This window comes from Carya illinoinensis, chromosome 16 (genome assembly GCF_018687715.1).
Source record: "Carya illinoinensis cultivar Pawnee chromosome 16, C.illinoinensisPawnee_v1, whole genome shotgun sequence".
Classification (NCBI taxonomy): domain Eukaryota; kingdom Viridiplantae; phylum Streptophyta; class Magnoliopsida; order Fagales; family Juglandaceae; genus Carya; species Carya illinoinensis.
Window position 1 is genome coordinate 298,077 of NC_056767.1, and position 19,088 is coordinate 317,164.

The 19,088-nt window shown below is 39.6% G+C and overlaps 3 protein-coding genes across 3 annotated transcripts in view; 2 read left to right on the forward strand and 1 right to left on the reverse strand.

Annotated features, from left to right (window-relative positions):
- Positions 1-1,538: 1,538 nt before the first annotated feature.
- LOC122299786 (protein ASPARTIC PROTEASE IN GUARD CELL 2-like) lies at positions 1,539-3,449 on the reverse strand. Its single transcript, XM_043110233.1, has one exon. The coding sequence runs from the start codon at positions 3,359-3,361 to the stop codon at positions 1,844-1,846; it is 1,518 nt and encodes a 505-aa protein (XP_042966167.1). The 5' UTR covers positions 3,362-3,449; the 3' UTR covers positions 1,539-1,843.
- Positions 3,450-8,948: 5,499 nt separating this feature from the next.
- The window catches only part of LOC122298494 (splicing factor 3B subunit 1-like), a 28,386-nt gene continuing 18,246 nt past the window's right edge, over positions 8,949-19,088 (forward strand). The window contains exon 1 of the mRNA XM_043108261.1: positions 8,949-9,052. The gene's annotated coding sequence lies outside the window, so the exon portion shown is untranslated. The remainder of the gene's footprint in view (positions 9,053-19,088) is intronic.
- On the forward strand, positions 9,046-13,076 carry LOC122298493 (splicing factor 3B subunit 1-like). The gene has a single exon (XM_043108260.1). The coding sequence runs from the start codon at positions 9,073-9,075 to the stop codon at positions 12,880-12,882; it is 3,810 nt and encodes a 1,269-aa protein (XP_042964194.1). The 5' UTR covers positions 9,046-9,072; the 3' UTR covers positions 12,883-13,076.

Below are 19,088 nucleotides of genomic sequence, written 5' to 3' on the forward strand. Positions count from 1 at the left end.
CATCTAACGTTAGAGTGTGCACAAATTTTAGAAAATTATTGCACATACGGGGTTGGCTGTAACCTCTTAATGTGTACTTTTCTTGGACGACTTGCTTTTACCGTTTTGAGCCTTCTAAGCGATTGAAATAAATTGTATCTTTTGAAGATATGTTACAATGAGCTCTGAAATTTGTTAAAGCATCATTGAGTCGGACTTTGTTATATTTTAGTCATCTATCCTCTTGAAGGGTTTGATGCGGGCGAGAAATAAATTGACCGTGATGAAAGTAGGGTTGATTTGGTTATACAAAATCAAATTATTTTATTTCATTTAATCTCATCTGAACTCATATAATCATTACAATTTTCTTAAATTTTTATATAAAATATAATAAGCAATTTAATTTTTTCAAATCTTAAAATAAATTTATATTATGATAATATTTTATTTAATTTTTAACAAAACATCTTACCTAAACTATGTAACCAAACGAAGTGTTAACGATCTTGTTCTCTGGTGTGGCAAGGAAAGTTGGGGCAAATGGTTATGGGCACTGGGTTATTGCTCCTGGTCTAAAGTCAGAAATCGGAAAGTATATCCATCTCTAATGATGCTAAATTGCTGAGCAAAGCTTAGCTCGCTTTTATCGACTCCCTTTTTACGAATTTCACCAACAAATTCCCACTTTTGTAGACTGCTAAAGTTCTCACAATACCCAAGATGGGTTAATAAGGTAGATTAGTGTTCACCGGTTAAATGAAGTAAATCTTTTTCTTAGAGAAGACTGCTAATCTATTAGAAAAAGGGAGGAGGTGAAAAGTAAATGTATGTTAATATCAAGCTTTCAAAATAGGACAAAGCGAATGCCTTTGTAAAAAGTCATCTGCTTGAGAATGCACTACGAGTTGAGTTGGGTCACACCAAAGGTCGACTTAAAGCCCCTATTGATGGCTTCACGTGTCCACATTTGGTGGTGGCTCCCGTATCATGATTCAAACACTACAGAGAGACATCAGCATTGAGAGAGCGAGAGAGCCCCCTCCTCGATCGCCTCTCTCTATTAGGGTTATATAAAGAAAAGATTAAAGGTAGTGTTGGCAATCAATGACTAGTGTCAGGGTCATATCCACCACTGTTTATTTTGGGGGTAAAAGGGATTTATTGGATCCTCGCATGGCACCTAAAGGGTGCTTTAGTACCCAAGTAAATAACTTTTGTTTTGGATATTCTTTTGACCATCCTCCTCGTATTTTTTCTTTCCCTCTTTTTCCAGCCTCTCTTCTATGGCTTGTTTTCAGATCTGATTTCAGCTGGGAATCATCACATGTATTGATCAGGTTTTTTATTATTATTATTATTATTATACCGCCTTTAAACAAAGCTGCCACTTTTAGTTCGTCTGAAGATCAACATTATTATTGTAACTTTAGAATATTGTTTTTACATCTTATGGATTGAAAAATTAAAAAAAGAAAAAAAGAAAAAAAAAAAAAGCAAAGCACGTACATACAGTAACTCCCCACATGCAATAGCATTAACTAGAAAGCAGCTGGTAGTTAGCGACAAACAAACATTAATTAATAGTAACTTGATATATAATTCTCATGTACACACTGACATGCACTACCTTGATAACAGGCTAGGAACATACTACCGATGATCGATCATGACCAGCAAAATTTTCACAAACACATTAGATCATATTAATTAATTAATGACCTTAATAATAATAATAATACTCGATCGTGTACGTGGATATTATACCACCTGCAGGCACTAAATTAACACGAACATAACTATATAAAACTAGCAAAATTCATATACTACGTACGTACGTACTCCTGTATTCACTTGATCATCATCAGCAAACATCTGGACCGAATCCCACAAAGCCATTTGCCCCATCAAACGTTATTTGGATGCCCTCTTGCTGGATGTTCCCAATAATAGAAAGTCCAGATGAAGATGGTGCAAATGCAAAACAAAATGTTCCCCCCTCATTCACTGGTATTAGAATGTTCTTTGCTGGAAGGGTCAGGATTGGCCCACCCGAGAAATAAAATGATACTGTTGGTACCCGGACCGACACAAACCCAGATAGGTCATAGCATGCGTCAAATATGGGCACTCCAGTTGCCCGAGGGAGGTTTCGGGTTTGTTCAATATAGGCGTCACGAAACGCCTCGTATGCCATTGTGGGCAGCCTTGTCACTGCAGTTCCCGTATCCATTACAACCCCTCCATAACCCAATTCTGTTAACCGGAACATTTCTTCTGGTATGGGTACCCGCACGCCTCCCACTCCAAGACCCGATAGTCCTACGTAGTAGAAACTGGGGGCCCTTGGGTTCCTGATCAAAGGCACCCATGCTGCACCCATGGGCATCGCTCCTCGCCCGAACTCTAACGACCCCGATGTTTCCGTCCCCCGACTTACCAAACAATAACTAAAGGCACCTCCTGCCTCACCACCAAGCTGACCCACAAACGACATCGACCCACCTCCAAGTCCCAGTAACCCCGCCGCTCCTACGAACATTCCTTGATTTGTGTGCCCGCATCCGATCGCCACATTCCGAATCACGGTCTTTCCGAACGTCAGCGTTTCAAGCGCTAGCGTTCCTTTGGTGTAGGAACCGTCACCATAGGACACCTCGTATCGACACCGACCCCCACGGCAACCCGCTTTCTCAAGACGGTCACAAACAGCGGAGCTGCAGGACACTCCGGCAAAGGAACCTGAATCGGCGGGGTCGAATACCGGGTCAGACTGGCGGTAACACTTGTTGCAAGGCTGACATTGAACCCATACAATATCACTGCCAGAATCGATGACCATGTACTGACTTGTTGGAGGGCTACCAACTCCTATCCGAACGAAATATTCCCCACTTCCCTGGTCCATCCCGGAAACCACATCGGACCCGAAATTCTCTTCCAGTACCTCATGATGATAAGGGTCATCACTAGTACTACTAGTGCGGTTAATGGTCAGCCGGCGGATAAGGCTAGTGAACCTACTGACGTCCCGTTTCATGAGCTCAAGAAAACGATCATGGAAGTTGTGGTGGAGGGATGCTGCTGTTATTTTGTCTCTATGAAGTAGTTTCAGCTTCCATTTTCTGTCGCTAGTCTCTTGATGGGTTTCCAGAAGTTCTTGGGGTTGTGAAATAATTTTGGTGTTGGCCATGATTTCTTTTACGTTCAAGTGTTGGGAATTATCAGAGTGATGATCATCAGGTATTGTGTTTCCATGGTTTGCTGAAGAGGCGGTGGTGGAATTGAAAGCGGAGGAGGCGATGCCAGTTGGGAGGTGGAGGTGGAGAAACAACAGTACCACCAGCACCACGAGTAGAAGTGCTGGTAAGGATTGATCCATAGCTAGCTAGCTTTAAGTGTGTGATATTTTTATTTTTTTTCTGGGGCAGGCACTTAGGGTTTTGGTGGTGGGGTGGATTTATAGACCTGTGGTTTTGGAATATATCGAGAAAAAGAAAAGGTTCGAGGGGCCGGGTGCAGCATGGTTTCTGACTGTGTTTTTATTTAATCTGTATATTCTAGTTTTTGGATTAATGTCTCCTGCTGATCTCCTACCTTCAACTTTTTTGGGAGATCGGTACTAGTACCGCTAAATATTAATAATCTCATATATATATATATATATATATCCTTTTTCACTTTATAACAGCAATGATAATGTTGACCACGGGGGTAGTACTGCATGAAATGGAGTAATTGGTCTATTAATCATGCATGCACTAAATTTTCCTTCTTCTTCTTTTTATTTTTTTTAAAAAAAGGCATTTTTATGTCTCTTTATATGTCTTCCAAGTCTTAATTAGATCAGATTCGAACGTAAGAGGATGGATGGAAATGATTCAACCACGGCCACCTCCTGGCATATATATATATATATATATATTATATGCATCCAGGCCACTTACCTGGTTAATTCGTAACTACTGTAAGTTCACATCAATTGATCACTACCAATATTATATTTACTCCAACATGCTAATTACTATTCTCATGTACATGATCATGAAATTGTTCACGGCGTTACATGATTAATTTATAATTATAAGGTACATACCTAGCTACTGGATGTATGTATATGACCCTGCAGGCCTTTATAAAAATATACTAATCATGCATGCATGCTGCTGGTGTACACAAGGATACATCTTTAATTATTAATTTGTCCCTTCGATCTGTTCTTTCTTCTCTCTTTTATTAGTGGCATAACGGCCATTATAAACCAATTCACGCGCATGAAATACGTACATCTTCTATATATAAAAAGTGTGTATGAAATGAAAAATTTTGTTTTAACGATTTTTCTTATTTTTTCGTTAAAGTTAACACCGTTTATTTAAATACGTGTGAATGTAATTGGCATATAGAATGAAAACATAAATGTTGAGAGAAATAACATTCAATATTGTTATATGATTTATTAATCACAATAATTATAATACTTAATAGTTTATATAATAATAAGTGATTAAAGATTAGTTATTATATTTTTCTTTTTTTCCTTAACATATACACGTGTATTAGGTGCATAAGACGTGAATTCCTAAGTACGTTTCATTAAATTAGATTATTGAGTATTCTAAATTTAAAAATCTCATATAATACAAGTGTGTTTAATCAAAGTGTTTTTTTTCCCATGGTAGTAGGATGTAACTTCCACTAAGTCATATTCCACACGTGGGCTTGCCATGATGGGCACGTGACAAAGGTCGTGATCCTTGAGCTAATCAAGAAATAGTAAATTCGGCCAATAACTTCAAAATATATTTTAGAATTTATATATATGCTATATATAAAAAATATTATACCACAAATTTTATAAAAAGATTATGTTTTAACTTTATGTTGATCCTGATCGATTCAACCAACAGCAAAATAAGAATTTCAATGTTGTCTCTATTGCTCGTCTACAGGATTATATAAATTGATGAATTATAATACAAATATCAAACGACACATATTTTGAACTACCGTTTGTATTAGACTTTTATTAAATTTTTCGTATACATATTTGCTAAAATTATGGATGTTATAAATATGTATTACATTATATGATATTTTGAACTAATTTTTTTTATCTTCTCCAATATGCCTTAAATTATTAAGTGATATCAATAATTTTTATAAAATATATATTATTTTTTACAAATAATCATTTCATAAAATTAGACAAACGTGCTTTGCACGTTGCTCCCACCTAGTATATATATATATATATATATTTGCTTTGCCTCTTATGCGGCGTACATACATATGATCAGTATAGTAGTCCTACTGATTTTGTTTTATGTTTGGAAAATTCCATTATTTGTGATCATATATATTATATATATTAGAAAGAAATGATATTCATTCGACAGAATTAATATGAGATCGAGGGTCGTCTCATCAACATTTATATATAAATTAAGTGCATGCATGCAGGGATGGAGCTGAATATCATATAATAAATTAATTAACACTTGAAGCTAGCGTAGTACTAGCTATATATATATATATGAATGAATTGAGAAATGGCACAACTAGGATAATTAATTGATCTTGACCTCAATTAATTCTTAGCTTGGTGAATAAAGATGCATGCATGCCTTGAGAATCGTCTCAAGATTAATCATATCGATCGATGATCAGAATTAAGCACTGCATGAATTAATTAAGGTTATTAATAGTAGTTATTGTGACTTTACTGTTCGTGAACTGCATCCAACAACATGGTATAATGATGAAGATTGACTTCTGTTGATCAAGTTCGACGTACGTACGTGAAACTGATCTATCGCAATAATTGTATGTCGATCGACTGAAGGATCGATCTTAGGCTTTCTTGAATCCAAATAATTAATTAAGAAGCTAGCTACCTAGCTAGCTTTCCATGATCCAAATAAAATATATATCAGTGTTAGCTAGAGATAATATTATATATATATATAGTGCATGTATTGAAGTTTATGATATTTAATTAGCTATATAGCCTTCCCAAATAACACCTTGAAATCTTAGGTACAAAGGTAACATGATTAACTACGTACGTACCCTTGTGAGATATGGTGTTGGCAAAAGTAATCTTAGTTTTTTCTTTCTTTTGTCGTAAATTACGAAAAGATATAAGCTCCTTTTACATATTTATAAATAGAATAGCCTTTTTACAAATTTAAACCATATATATATATATGTTTATTCAAGATAGGAAGCACGCGGTGAACACAAATTTCTTTGTACGTAATAAATTAAAGGATTTACTTTTTAGGTTATTTCACCATGCATGACCATCTACAATAATCATGATATATATTGTGCTTTGATATATTGCACCTCTGGTGTCTATTGACTTAGGATATTTAATTTCTATTATTCCATATATAATAACCTCTGGCTAGAGTTACCATGAGTAAAAGTGATTTTATATTTTTCGTTCACAGATGATATCCAGATTTTCGGTTTTCTTTAATTGTTTTCCATGCATGCGCAGCTGCTTAATTGCTTCAGCAGATCGATCGAGTCCTGTTATACGTTTCGGCCTGCAGGTTTTTTATGTTCTGAGTATGCATGGTTGAATATATATATATAGGTAAACATTATTATTTCTGATCATATAAACCATTGAATATGATGATCACTAGCTAGCAAATAATTCTCTTTCCAATTTTATATTTGGGCGGCTTATCTCAGAGAAAGTTATGTTTCTTTTGTGGCGGAAACACTAACTTCTAAGATCAATCGTGCTACCTTTTTCCCTCAATGAGTGGGATGTTAGTTTAAAAGCAAAGATTGCTTGTAATCTGATATTTTAACTCTATATATAATGGCGGCTGAGCTCATTCATTTTGGCATATAATGCAGCGCATGCATATATGCTTCATGTATAGATTCACAAGTTGCACGGCGGGCGTCCAATAAATTAATTATAATATTAATGCAGGTTCTGATCATCAGACTTCCAACGTACACCAGATGATCAATGCCAAATTAAGTCCATCTTTACTCGATCGATCGACCGGAATTAGATCAGTACTGTTTAGAACAAAATCAGATCGTGTCAGTCCAAATTAAATAAAGTTACCACCAAGAGAAGATCAGAATCCATAGAAATAAATCATGAAAAGGTGTCTCCACCAATATTCCCACTTCTTGTCCCCCGTACGCAAATATAATTGAAAATAGTACTGACGCATATATATATATATATATATATATATATATATATATATATATAATATAGTAATTTGTTATGCAATTAAAAATATGAAATATCAGAGTTCGTGGGAAATCAGTACGTATATGGAGGGTTTTCAAATGAGTTGATGCTCCGAAATACGACAAGACCAACCCAAAATGCTCAGAAAAGAGAAAGGATCAAGAACACTACATTAGTAATTAATTATATATACCGAGTGGGAATGTCACAAACAAAATAGAAAATTATAGTACTTGGGAATACTAGCAGCTGTTAATACATGATGATGCATGCATTAATATAATTAATTATAAGGTAGAGATGCATATATGCATGACCTCCAGCCCAATAATTGAACCATAATTATTAGCACCTAAAAGAACTAGTACTTGGTGATCTTATTAATCTTATTTTTTAGTAACCTCTCTCTCGATATATAATTATATATATGTGCTACACATGCAATTAGTGCACGTACTAAAGACTTCTTAATTAATGATAGAGCTAGGTTTGTTGATAGTATAAGCAAGATCAAATGATGATCCGAATTAAGAGATCATCATTGAGATCATATAATTAATCTAATTTTCTCTGCATATTTAAACGTCCTTCATATCAAATTATCAATAAATTCGATCCATAAGGGAATTAAAATATATATATATATATATATATGTGTGTGTGTGTGTGTGTGTGTGACTCGATATCATTCAATCTATAAATCTCGGGCGTACGTGGAGATAATTAATTAGCTAGCAATTAACAAGCTAGTGCATGCGCGCGGTGTCATTTTCAGAGTACACTAACTTGCTAGCTATCAGCATGAAAAATCTTTTGCTTTTCTTTCTATCATGAAAGCAATACAACGAAAGAAGCTAGCTCATCATAATATTTCTGCAAAGTTGCTGGTATGCTGTTCGTGTGCAGATACATGCATGAATGCATAATTCATATATATATATATATATATATATGGACCCCCAGACACCATGCGCTATGTATCCAACGTATACTTCCCTATCATCACCGACTTTCTTTTTTCTTTTTTCCTTTCGTTTTCCTTCTTGTCATGTGAATTTGATCACATCATCAGGTACGTACCGTAATTAGTGTGTATGTATTTTACATATTATAGTTTAATTATAAGTTCTATTTTTTCCATTTATATGCAATATTTCATTTTTGTTATATATTATATGAGAAATGTTTGAAACAAACTCTAAACAGACAACCTCCATACAAGCTCTTGTAAAAAACTAGACCCTATCTAAAAAAAAAAATGTTAAAAAATTATTTTTATTAATGGGATCCTTTTTATTTTTTTTTATAAAAGACTTATAGGACACTTATCTATTTGAATATACAATATGTAAGATCAATTAATTGTTGACCATGATCAGCTGCATGCATTCTAGTACTAATTTCTTTCATGTAGATTTTTCTCGCATTCATTAATTATTCGTACGTGAGCCCGTCAACCAAGGTTTCACAAACAATTGGATTGGGCCTTCTCATCATCTTTAATAAGCATTAACAAACCTCTCAAAAAAGAAAACTGATCGACTGAGCCCTCGTCATCAGAACCCAACCCATCAAATCAAATTCAACAAGATTGACTCGGCTCGTAGAATCATGGGCCATGGCACTCTCATCCTTCCAGTGCCAGCCCATACAAATTTAAAACTTCATACCAAGGGCACCGTCATCCAAGCCTACCCTTGTAATTTCGCTTAATTAAAAACTCACATACTAGCGCAGTTCCGGCAAGGGGGGTTACTCCGATTCCATTGAACCCTAATTTCTTTCTCAAAACCCTAATTGCTACCACTCCGACTGCCACACCCCCAAAATTCAGTTTGGGTTTCCAGCAATCAAACGCCATGGACACGGACATTGCCAAGACTCAGGAAGAGCGAAAGCGCTTGGAGCAGCAGCTGGCTTCCATCACCTCCCTCACGTTCGACACCGATCTTTACGGCGGCAACGACCGCGATTCCTACGTCACCTCCATCCCCGTCACCGACGACGATGAGAACCTCGACTCCATGGACAACGAGGTCGCGCGCAAGCTCGCTTCTTACACCGCCCCCAAATCCCTCCTGAAAGAAATGCCCCGTGGTGCAGGAGCCGAAGACGACAACGACGACGGTTTTGGGGGCTTCAAGAAGCCGCAGCGAATCATCGACCGCGAGGACGATTACCGCAAGAGGCGACTCAATCGGGTGATCTCACCCGAGAGGCACGACGCCTTCGCCGCGGGGGAGAAGACTCCGGACGCCTCCGTGAGAACCTACGCAGATGTTATGAGGGAGGAGGCTTTAAAGAGGGAAAAGGAGGAGACACTGAAGAGGATTGCGAAGAAGAAGGAAGAGGAGGAGGCTGCTGCCAAGTCTGATAAGGCTACGGAGGATAAGGGAACCAAGAGGAGGAATAGGTGGGACCAGTCGCAGGACGATGGGGCTGCCGCTGCGAAGAAGCCGAAAACTACGTCGGATTGGGATTTGCCTGAGGATGCTACTCCGGGGCGGTGGGACGCGACTCCCACACCTGGGAGGTTGGGCGATGCCACCCCATCGGCGTCAGTTGGGAGGAGAAATAGGTGGGACGAGACGCCAACTCCTGGCAGATTGGCGGATGCCACCCCTGCCGGTGGGGCTACTCCGGGAGCGACCCCGGCGGGGATGACCTGGGACGCCACCCCGAAAATCTCGGGCCTCGCCACGCCCACCCCAAAACGGCAGAGATCGAGGTGGGACGAGACGCCTGCTACCATGGGCAGTGCAACCCCAATGGCAGGGGCCACTCCAGCAGCTGCAGCGTCGTTTACACCGGGGATTACTCCTGTCGGTGGTGTTGAGCTAGCAACGCCGACGCCAGGGGCTATCAATTTGCGTGGTGCCATCACCCCGGAGCAGTACAATTTGCTGAGGTGGGAGAAGGACATCGAGGAGAGGAACCGGCCACTGACGGACGAGGAGTTGGACGCCATGTTTCCGCAGGAGGGTTATAAGATTTTGGAGCCGCCGGCGTCCTATGTTCCCATTAGGACTCCCGCAAGGAAGCTGCTGGCGACGCCCACTCCTTTGGGGACTCCTCTGTATTCCATCCCCGAAGAGAATCGCGGGCAGCAGTTTGATGTGCCCAAGGAAGCCCCGGGTGGGTTGCCGTTCATGAAGCCCGAGGATTACCAGTACTTTGGGGCGTTGTTGAACGAGGACGATGAGGAGGAGTTGTCCCCCGATGAACAGAAAGAGCGGAAGATCATGAAGCTCCTGCTTAAGGTCAAGAATGGGACGCCCCCACAGAGGAAAACGGCATTGCGGCAGCTTACGGATAAGGCAAGAGAGTTTGGGGCCGGGCCGTTGTTTAACCGGATCCTGCCGCTGCTCATGCAACCCACTTTGGAAGATCAAGAGAGGCATCTCTTGGTGAAGGTGATCGACAGGGTGCTCTATAAGTTGGATGAGCTGGTACGTCCTTACGTGCATAAGATTCTTGTTGTGATTGAACCGTTGTTGATTGATGAGGATTATTATGCGCGTGTTGAAGGGCGAGAGATTATTTCCAATCTTAGCAAAGCCGCTGGCTTGGCCACCATGATTGCTGCCATGCGTCCGGATATAGATAACATCGATGAGTATGTGAGGAACACCACTGCCAGAGCTTTCAGCGTTGTTGCTTCTGCTCTCGGGATTCCTGCTCTGTTGCCCTTCTTAAAGGCCGTGTGTCAGAGTAAGAAATCGTGGCAAGCTCGGCACACAGGGATTAAGATTGTTCAGCAGATTGCCATATTGATTGGTTGTGCCGTGCTTCCTCATCTTAGGTCTCTTGTGGAGATCATAGAGCACGGTCTGCTGGACGAGAATCAGAAGGTGAGGACAATCACTGCGTTGTCTCTGGCTGCTCTTGCCGAGGCTGCTGCCCCTTATGGTATCGAGAGCTTCGACTCGGTGTTGAAGCCTTTGTGGAAGGGTATCAGGTCGCACCGTGGGAAAGTCTTGGCTGCGTTCTTAAAAGCCATCGGTTTTATCATCCCGCTCATGGATGCACTATATGCCAGTTACTACACCAAGGAAGTCATGGTTATTCTGATTCGTGAGTTCCAGTCTCCCGATGAAGAAATGAAGAAGATTGTTCTGAAGGTGGTGAAGCAGTGTGTGAGTACGGAGGGTGTGGAGGCTGATTACATTCGCAATGATATTCTTCCGGAGTTCTTTAAAAATTTCTGGGTCAGGAGGATGGCTTTGGATAGGAGAAACTACAGGCAGCTGGTGGACACGACCGTGGAGATAGCAAACAAAGTCGGTGTTGCCGATATAGTTGGGAGAATTGTGGAGGATCTTAAAGATGAGAGTGAGCCTTACAGACGAATGGTTATGGAGACCATTGAGAAGGTAGTTGCCAACTTGGGTGCATCTGATATCGATGCTCGGTTGGAGGAACTTCTTATTGATGGAATCCTTTATGCCTTCCAAGAGCAGACCAGTGATGATGCCAACGTGATGCTTAATGGTTTTGGTGCGGTTGTGAATGCACTTGGGCAGAGAGTGAAACCGTACCTTCCCCAGATTTGTGGCACCATAAAATGGCGGTTGAATAACAAGAGCGCAAAGGTGAGACAGCAAGCAGCGGATCTGATATCGAGGATTGCTGTGGTGATGAAGCAGTGCCAGGAGGAACAACTGATGGGTCACCTTGGTGTTGTACTGTATGAGTATCTGGGAGAGGAGTATCCCGAGGTCCTGGGATCTATCCTAGGAGCTCTCAAGGCAATTGTCAATGTTATTGGTATGACAAAGATGACTCCTCCTATAAAGGATTTGCTTCCTAGACTGACACCAATTTTGAAGAATAGGCACGAGAAAGTCCAGGAGAACTGCATAGACCTTGTCGGACGGATTGCTGACCGCGGGGCTGAGTTTGTTCCGGCTAGGGAGTGGATGAGGATTTGCTTCGAGCTTCTCGAGATGCTTAAAGCCCACAAGAAGGGTATACGGCGAGCCACTGTGAACACCTTTGGGTATATTGCCAAGGCCATTGGGCCACAGGATGTCCTGGCTACCCTGTTGAATAATCTCAAGGTGCAGGAGCGGCAGAACCGTGTGTGCACAACTGTGGCAATTGCTATAGTTGCAGAAACCTGTTCGCCCTTTACAGTTCTTCCAGCTTTAATGAATGAGTATCGCGTGCCAGAGCTTAATGTGCAAAATGGTGTCCTGAAATCCCTCTCTTTTCTGTTCGAGTATATTGGGGAAATGGGAAAAGACTACATCTATGCTGTGACCCCATTACTTGAGGATGCCCTCATGGATAGGGATTTGGTTCACAGGCAGACTGCGGCTTCTGCTGTTAAGCACATGGCCTTGGGGGTTGCTGGTTTGGGTTGCGAGGATGCTTTAATCCACTTGCTCAACTATGTGTGGCCAAACATTTTTGAGACTTCCCCGCACGTGATAAATGCTGTAATGGAAGCCATTGAAGGAATGAGGGTGGCCTTGGGTGCTGCTGTTGTGCTAAACTACTGCCTTCAGGGGCTGTTTCATCCTGCTCGTAAGGTTAGGGAGGTGTACTGGAAGATTTATAACTCGCTTTATATTGGAGCACAAGATGCTCTTGTGGCGGCTTATCCTGTGCTGGAGGACGAGCAGAACAACGTATACAGTAGGCCTGAGTTGATGATGTTTGTCTGAAATGTTGTTTAGATTGTTACTAAGGTGGCACGTAGAATCATATATGAGGATATGGACTGATTTCATGATGTTAGGTATTTTACTTGTTCTGGCTGATGTATTCTTTTTCCAAGTCTGTATGTGTATCGAACCATAATGAGTCTGTTATGTATACTTGAAATAAATAACAGTAAGGAGTCTGTTATCTTTGGTTACTTCCCCCCTTGTTTATAATTAAGCCGCTGTGTTGGTGGTGTTCCAATTCATGGTTTTAATTCACTTGCTTCTCTGGGAACGATTTTTGTATTTGTTGTACCTTCTTTGATTTTCTTTTCATGTTGTTTGTTCTCTGTGTGGTACTACTACATTCCGAGTGTCAGGAATTGTTTTTCAGCTTGATAGAGGTTTTGGAAAAACCCGTGCTTCTCACTTGTTCTGCAGCCTGGTATTCACACACACGTATGTAAGTATGTATGTATATGTTTCAGAAAGGTATTCCTTGATATTAGACTAAATTTTACTGAATTATTCTCTAAAATCATGCAGTTGATCTAACGTAGAAACTATTTCTTCTATAGATATACATTTATAAGAGAATTCGAGCACTAAGAAAGATGCTAAAATTCTGCTGGAAAATGATATAAATGAATCTAATCTGGTGCTGCTCGGAAACGGTAAGGCCAATAGTAGATTACAAGTGCGTAGGAGTGAAATTAGGCCATGAAGTCTATCTGGTGCTGATCAGAAACGGTAGGGCCAGCAGAATCGGATGATGTGATGCGTTCCCAAATGCTTATCAACATGTTGTTGACGCTCACCGTTACTGTAATCGGAACTCGATGCATCCTTTGCCTCCACTCCACACCCGATGTTACACACAGAGACAGAGACAGAGAGAGAGAGAGAGTGCACATACTGATACGGTGGAGTTTTGTATAGAAAGATTGAGCCAGAACCTTATGATGGGCCCAAAATAATTATTCTTTTAGTATTTAAAATATAAAATGGGAAATGCTTGTTGTCTCGAGAAAGGATCTTGATGCAATTTTTTTTAATTATAATTTAGTGCTTAAGGAAGTAGTTTTTAATGATATTGTGAATTTATTTTTAAATATTTAATGGTATAAAAAAATGAATGAAAAAAAAAATGTCAATTGGCCTTATCGAAATCCATCCCGAATGGGGCTACATTCATAAAATTGTTATCCATGAGATTAGAGTGTATTTTGATGTACTATTTTTTTGGATATATCAACATTGAGTATTTGCCCAAGGTGGGTGAACAATGCTAGTATGGGTGTGTATGCACCCTGGACAAGTAGACACAGCGTGAACCTAGGGGTGACTAAGAAGTTCTCAAACCCGAGTGTAAGCAACAACAACTCCCACACAATGTAGGTGAAATTGATTGAACCCAGGGGCGAGCACCCTAGGCAAGCAATGAGACCTACTGCTCCATACGAGCAAAGAGCATTTGCATACAGGCAAACAAATAATGCTCGGACCCTAGGCCAGTTGAACTCTGGGGCCGAGCACAGATAGTTTGCGCTCAAGATGAGCACCGTGAATGAGCATGAAGGTTCAACTAAAGGCTAAGAGTGCTTGCCTGGTAGAATGACTAGAAAAGGTGTTCGGTCCCAGGATTAAAAGAAAAATGATAGTAGGCTAAAAAAATGAAGATAGGTCGTAAAATGAAGCTTCGACAAAAAATAAAAGGACGATGAAAAAGCATAGACAAGCCAAATTAATGAACTTAGGATGGAAAAATGAGGATCGATCGGAACTATGTTTGGCTAGAAAAATGAAGGTAGGAGTGGAAAATAAAACTTGGTCAGAAAATGAGGGTAGGATGGAAAATGATGTATGAAGGAAAAATGAACTTAGCAAAAATGAAAGTAGGACGGAAAAATGAACCTAGGCGACCAAATGAGCTTGCCCCAAAATGTGCTCCCCTCAAGAGCGAGCATTCAAACAAATAACTGAAGTGATCTCAAACCTAGGGTTTGAGCACTTTTCTCGATGTGAGCAAAAGTCCTCACATCCAAAAAGGTAAATGATGCACCAGACTTTGCTCAGTGCGAGTAAAAAAACTCGCTACCTCTATTCTCAAATGCAAGCATAGGGAGCTTGCACCTTGGGGTGAGTAAAGTTTGTTCCGACCCTGGGGCAACCAAAGATTTCTCAACCCAAACTAAGCAAAAGTGCTCACACCATGGGGTGAGCAACAAGTGCTCGCATATCGGGGGAGCTGCTACAAGCAAGAGGGCGAACATAAGAGTTCGCACTCTAGCAAAGTGATTGTGCCTTGGAGGCCAAGCAATGAACTTTTACTTGTGCCCTAGTTCTCAAATCATTTAAAATTTGAAGGGAAAAAATTCCAATGATATTTTCGAAACACCTAAGGGCGAAGAAAAGATGCTTGAATCTTGATATAAGCAACAATAGATCGCAACTCAGAGAGCAAAGTGCTCTCTCAAGAGTGACCATATTGTATACGTGCTCACATCCTGAAAAGTGTGATCAACCCTAGAGTGCTCGCATCCTAGGACAAGCAAAAGTGTATTTTCGATTTGGATCTATTGTGTTGCAGTGCTCGCATATAAAGGTAGTGGATCTTCTATTCCACAACTCTCCACCACGAATGCCTTGATTTTCTCCACCAACCATAAGAAGGTGTCACTCACTCACTCACTCTCTCTCTCTCTCTCTCTCAATGCATACATACACGTACAATTTGTCACACCTCATACCCAAAGGGTTAGGGAGTGAGTTCCTACTACTTAAAATCATATTTCCAACAATAGAAGTATCGACTCCCAATGATAAAAAGAAGTCTCTACAACATGTAAAAAACATTTATTAAAAAATATACATTCCTTTACAGAGACTTCAGTGAACTCCTCCAACATATAAAATAAAAGAGAACTCCACAAGATCTCTAATAAGGCATCATTATCTAAAAGTACTATACAAAGTAGAACAACTGATATCTTGACTAACAATCCTTTAATAGTCTCTTGTACTTGTTGGACTTATTCCAATCTGTAAACCCACTTGTGCCGGCACTTATTCCTCTATGCTTAACTAATCCAGCCCGTGCTTCCTATTATTAATCCTCAGTCGAAATCTTAAAGTCATATGAAAAATAATAGAGATAGTTAGGTGAGTTATCAATAACTTTGTAAGCAACAAACCTATACTGGTGTGTAAACATGAGCTAGTTACACAATGCAGAAATAGACAGTTCTAAAAAATGGATGTGGTGTTTTAAGAAGCATTTCATTATAATACTAATTTGGACAAAAGATGTTAGACATATGCACAATGAGATAACATCATAAATATAAGTCATTATTATATCCTGTGACAGGGCTAGAGAGAGACCGCTATTATATCACGTGGTAGAGGCAAAAGTAGAGATAACTATGGTATCTAGTGGCATGGCCAGAAATAGAGACCATTATGGTATCCTATGGTAGGGCCATTTTGGTCTAAAATTTCAGAGGGCCCTATATAACTAGGTTCCTTTCATCAGTGCAACCCTTATAAATATTTTTCCCCAACCTCAAACTCTAGTTGGTGATGATAATTGTCTACATAGCTTTTATGTCGACTTTGAGCTACCTTCAGTCTATCACGAATGATCTTGATCTTTTCTATTCTTTTATGTATGCCATCCTTTGAAATGATATTCCTCAAGAAGGAAATTGTCTCTAGAAAACCACTTTCTATCCTTGAGTGTTTGAAGTACCTATTTCATATGTTCTGTATGTTCAACCCTATTCATGTAGGATATCAGTATGAGAAAACCTTCTAGTCAGTACATCTGAAGTAGGCTTGAGAACAGCATCCAATCAAATAAAGCCATGTAGCACACCCATTACAGAAGGAATGGTTGTCCACCGCAACCAAGCTCTCTTTCTCTTCAAAAACGTCCAGCACAGAAGCTCAACTCTCCCTCTCTCTCGTCTATCTCTCCCAATCACATCGAAGAACTCATCTCTTCTCTCTCATCAAATACCCATCGCAAACTCTACCTCTCTCTCGTCTGTCTCTCCCATCGAAAATCCACCGCACCCAAGCTCTCTTTCTTGGGTTGGTGGCAATGTCTGGTGGAGGTGGTTGGTTGGCTAGTGGTAGCATCTGGTGGCAACAGCAACTAGATGGGGGTGGGAACCTGTGGCTAGGTGAGGTGAAATGCTGAGGTAAAATATGTTTAGAGATTTTTTGGGAAAAATTCTAATGGGGTGGTCCTCGTAAGGTTTTACTATATTAGTGATGTGGCAATTCCTTATTTGAGGTTGGTTTCACCACAAAAACAAAAGGTGCCGCTCCAAAGCAGTTCTGTATCAGTATATCATTAGTGAAAACAACCACAAACGTATCCAAAAAGGTATGAAGCACAGGATTCATCAACTCCATGAATATAGTTGGGGCATTGATCGGACCAAAATGCACAACCAGAAACACATTGTGACTATATCTAGTTCTGAAAGATGTCTTGGACAATTCCTTCGTCCTGATCTTCAATTGACAATAACCAAATTGAATGTCAATCTTAGAAAATACATGAGCACCCTGAAGCTGATCAAACAAATCTTCCAAGTCGGGTAGCATGTATGTATTCTTTATGGTGACCTTGTTGAGTTCCTTGTAATCAATTCACATTCGCATCGACTCGTCATTCTTCTTCTTCACAAATAATATTGGGCTCCCCAAGGTTACACATTGGCTCTAATAAAACATTTGTTCAATAACTCTTGAAATTGATCTTTGAAATATATTAGCTTAGATGGTGCCATTCTATAAGGGGCCATGGAAATATGTGTTGTGCCTAAAACTAACTCAATGGCAAACTTCACTTCTCGCTCTGGTGGTAATCCAGGCAAGTGTTCATGGAACACTTTTGGGTACTCTTTCACAATGGGGTTGTCTTCTAACTTCAATTATTCCTTCAGTGTTTCAACCACCCAAGCCAAGAATACATGACACCCATTTTGTAGTAACTTTTTTTAAACTTGAATTGTAGATATTATTGGTGGAAAGGACCAAATCTAAGATCCAATAAACCAAAATTCCTCTTCCTTAGGGGGTCTAAATACTACTTCCTTTTTAAAACAGTCAACATTGACATGGTTGGAAGCTAGCCAACCTTTCCTGGATATCACATCAAACCCAAACATAGGAAATACTACTAGATTAGCTCGCATCACCCTCCCACTACTAGATTAGTCAGGCCGGTACTAGATTTCGTTGATTGTTTCCTTGTGTCACTGGATTGGTTATCTAAAGTGGGTTTAGGCTCCTACTACTATCTAATTGCCATGGACAATCTCTGATGAGGTGACTATGTTAACCACATTAAAAGCATCGTCCAACTTCCCTTCTGCTAGATCGCATGACTTGCAGGAGTTATTTTGTTGATTATCCTACACTTGTCTTAAGCTTGAACTGTTCCCTTCGTTCCTCTTTTTCCATTGTCCTTGAACCTTACTAGAGTGGGACCTTTATGGCATAGACCTTTTTATCTTATCTTGAAGTTTTGCACTCCTCTTAAGGCTCTACTCAAATACGGTTCCCTTGTAAACCAACTTTGAGAAATTTTGATTCTGAAAGCCCACAACTTGTTCGTATATCTTGTGATTCAGGTCCTACTCAAACTCTCAGGTCTTCTTCTCATCATCTGGGATCATATACTTGGCAAAGCACGACAAGTCAACAAACTTATCAACATATTGAAGTACAATTTGGCACCTCTAATGGATTTTGGAAAAAATGCTAAAAGAAGATTTGCTTAAAATATGGCCAACTAAGAGCACCAGCAACTCATTCCCTATAACGAATTATTAGCCAAGTTTTAGAGAAAATACATGGAAAGTGGAAAAATGGGAGCTACATCCCCTTCCTTAAAATAAGATTTGATTTTTTTTAGGATTACTACATTAACTCCCCCAAATTTGGTGAGCAACTATAGCAATCCTAAATCATTCTTTATATATTTTTTATTTTAAAATTATATTTTAATAGAATATAAGAAAGAATATAAAAGGAAGTGAGAAAAAAATAATAAAGAAAGAATAGAGAAAGAATATGGAGTAAAATGTAGGATGTTTTGGAAAAATGAGTAAAATTTAGGGAAAAATTTAGAGAAAGATGATTTTAACAAAAATTTAGGAAAAAGTTTGCTCATCCGGATGTGGATGCTCTAATAGAGACTTCTCCCCTAT

Bases quoted from the DNA above. Each gene is read 5' to 3' on its own strand.
- LOC122299786 (XM_043110233.1), bottom strand. From the start codon at position 3,361: ATGGATCAATCCTTACCAGCACTTCTACTCGTGGTGCTGGTGGTACTG.
- LOC122298493 (XM_043108260.1), top strand. From the start codon at position 9,073: ATGGACACGGACATTGCCAAGACTCAGGAAGAGCGAAAGCGCTTGGAG.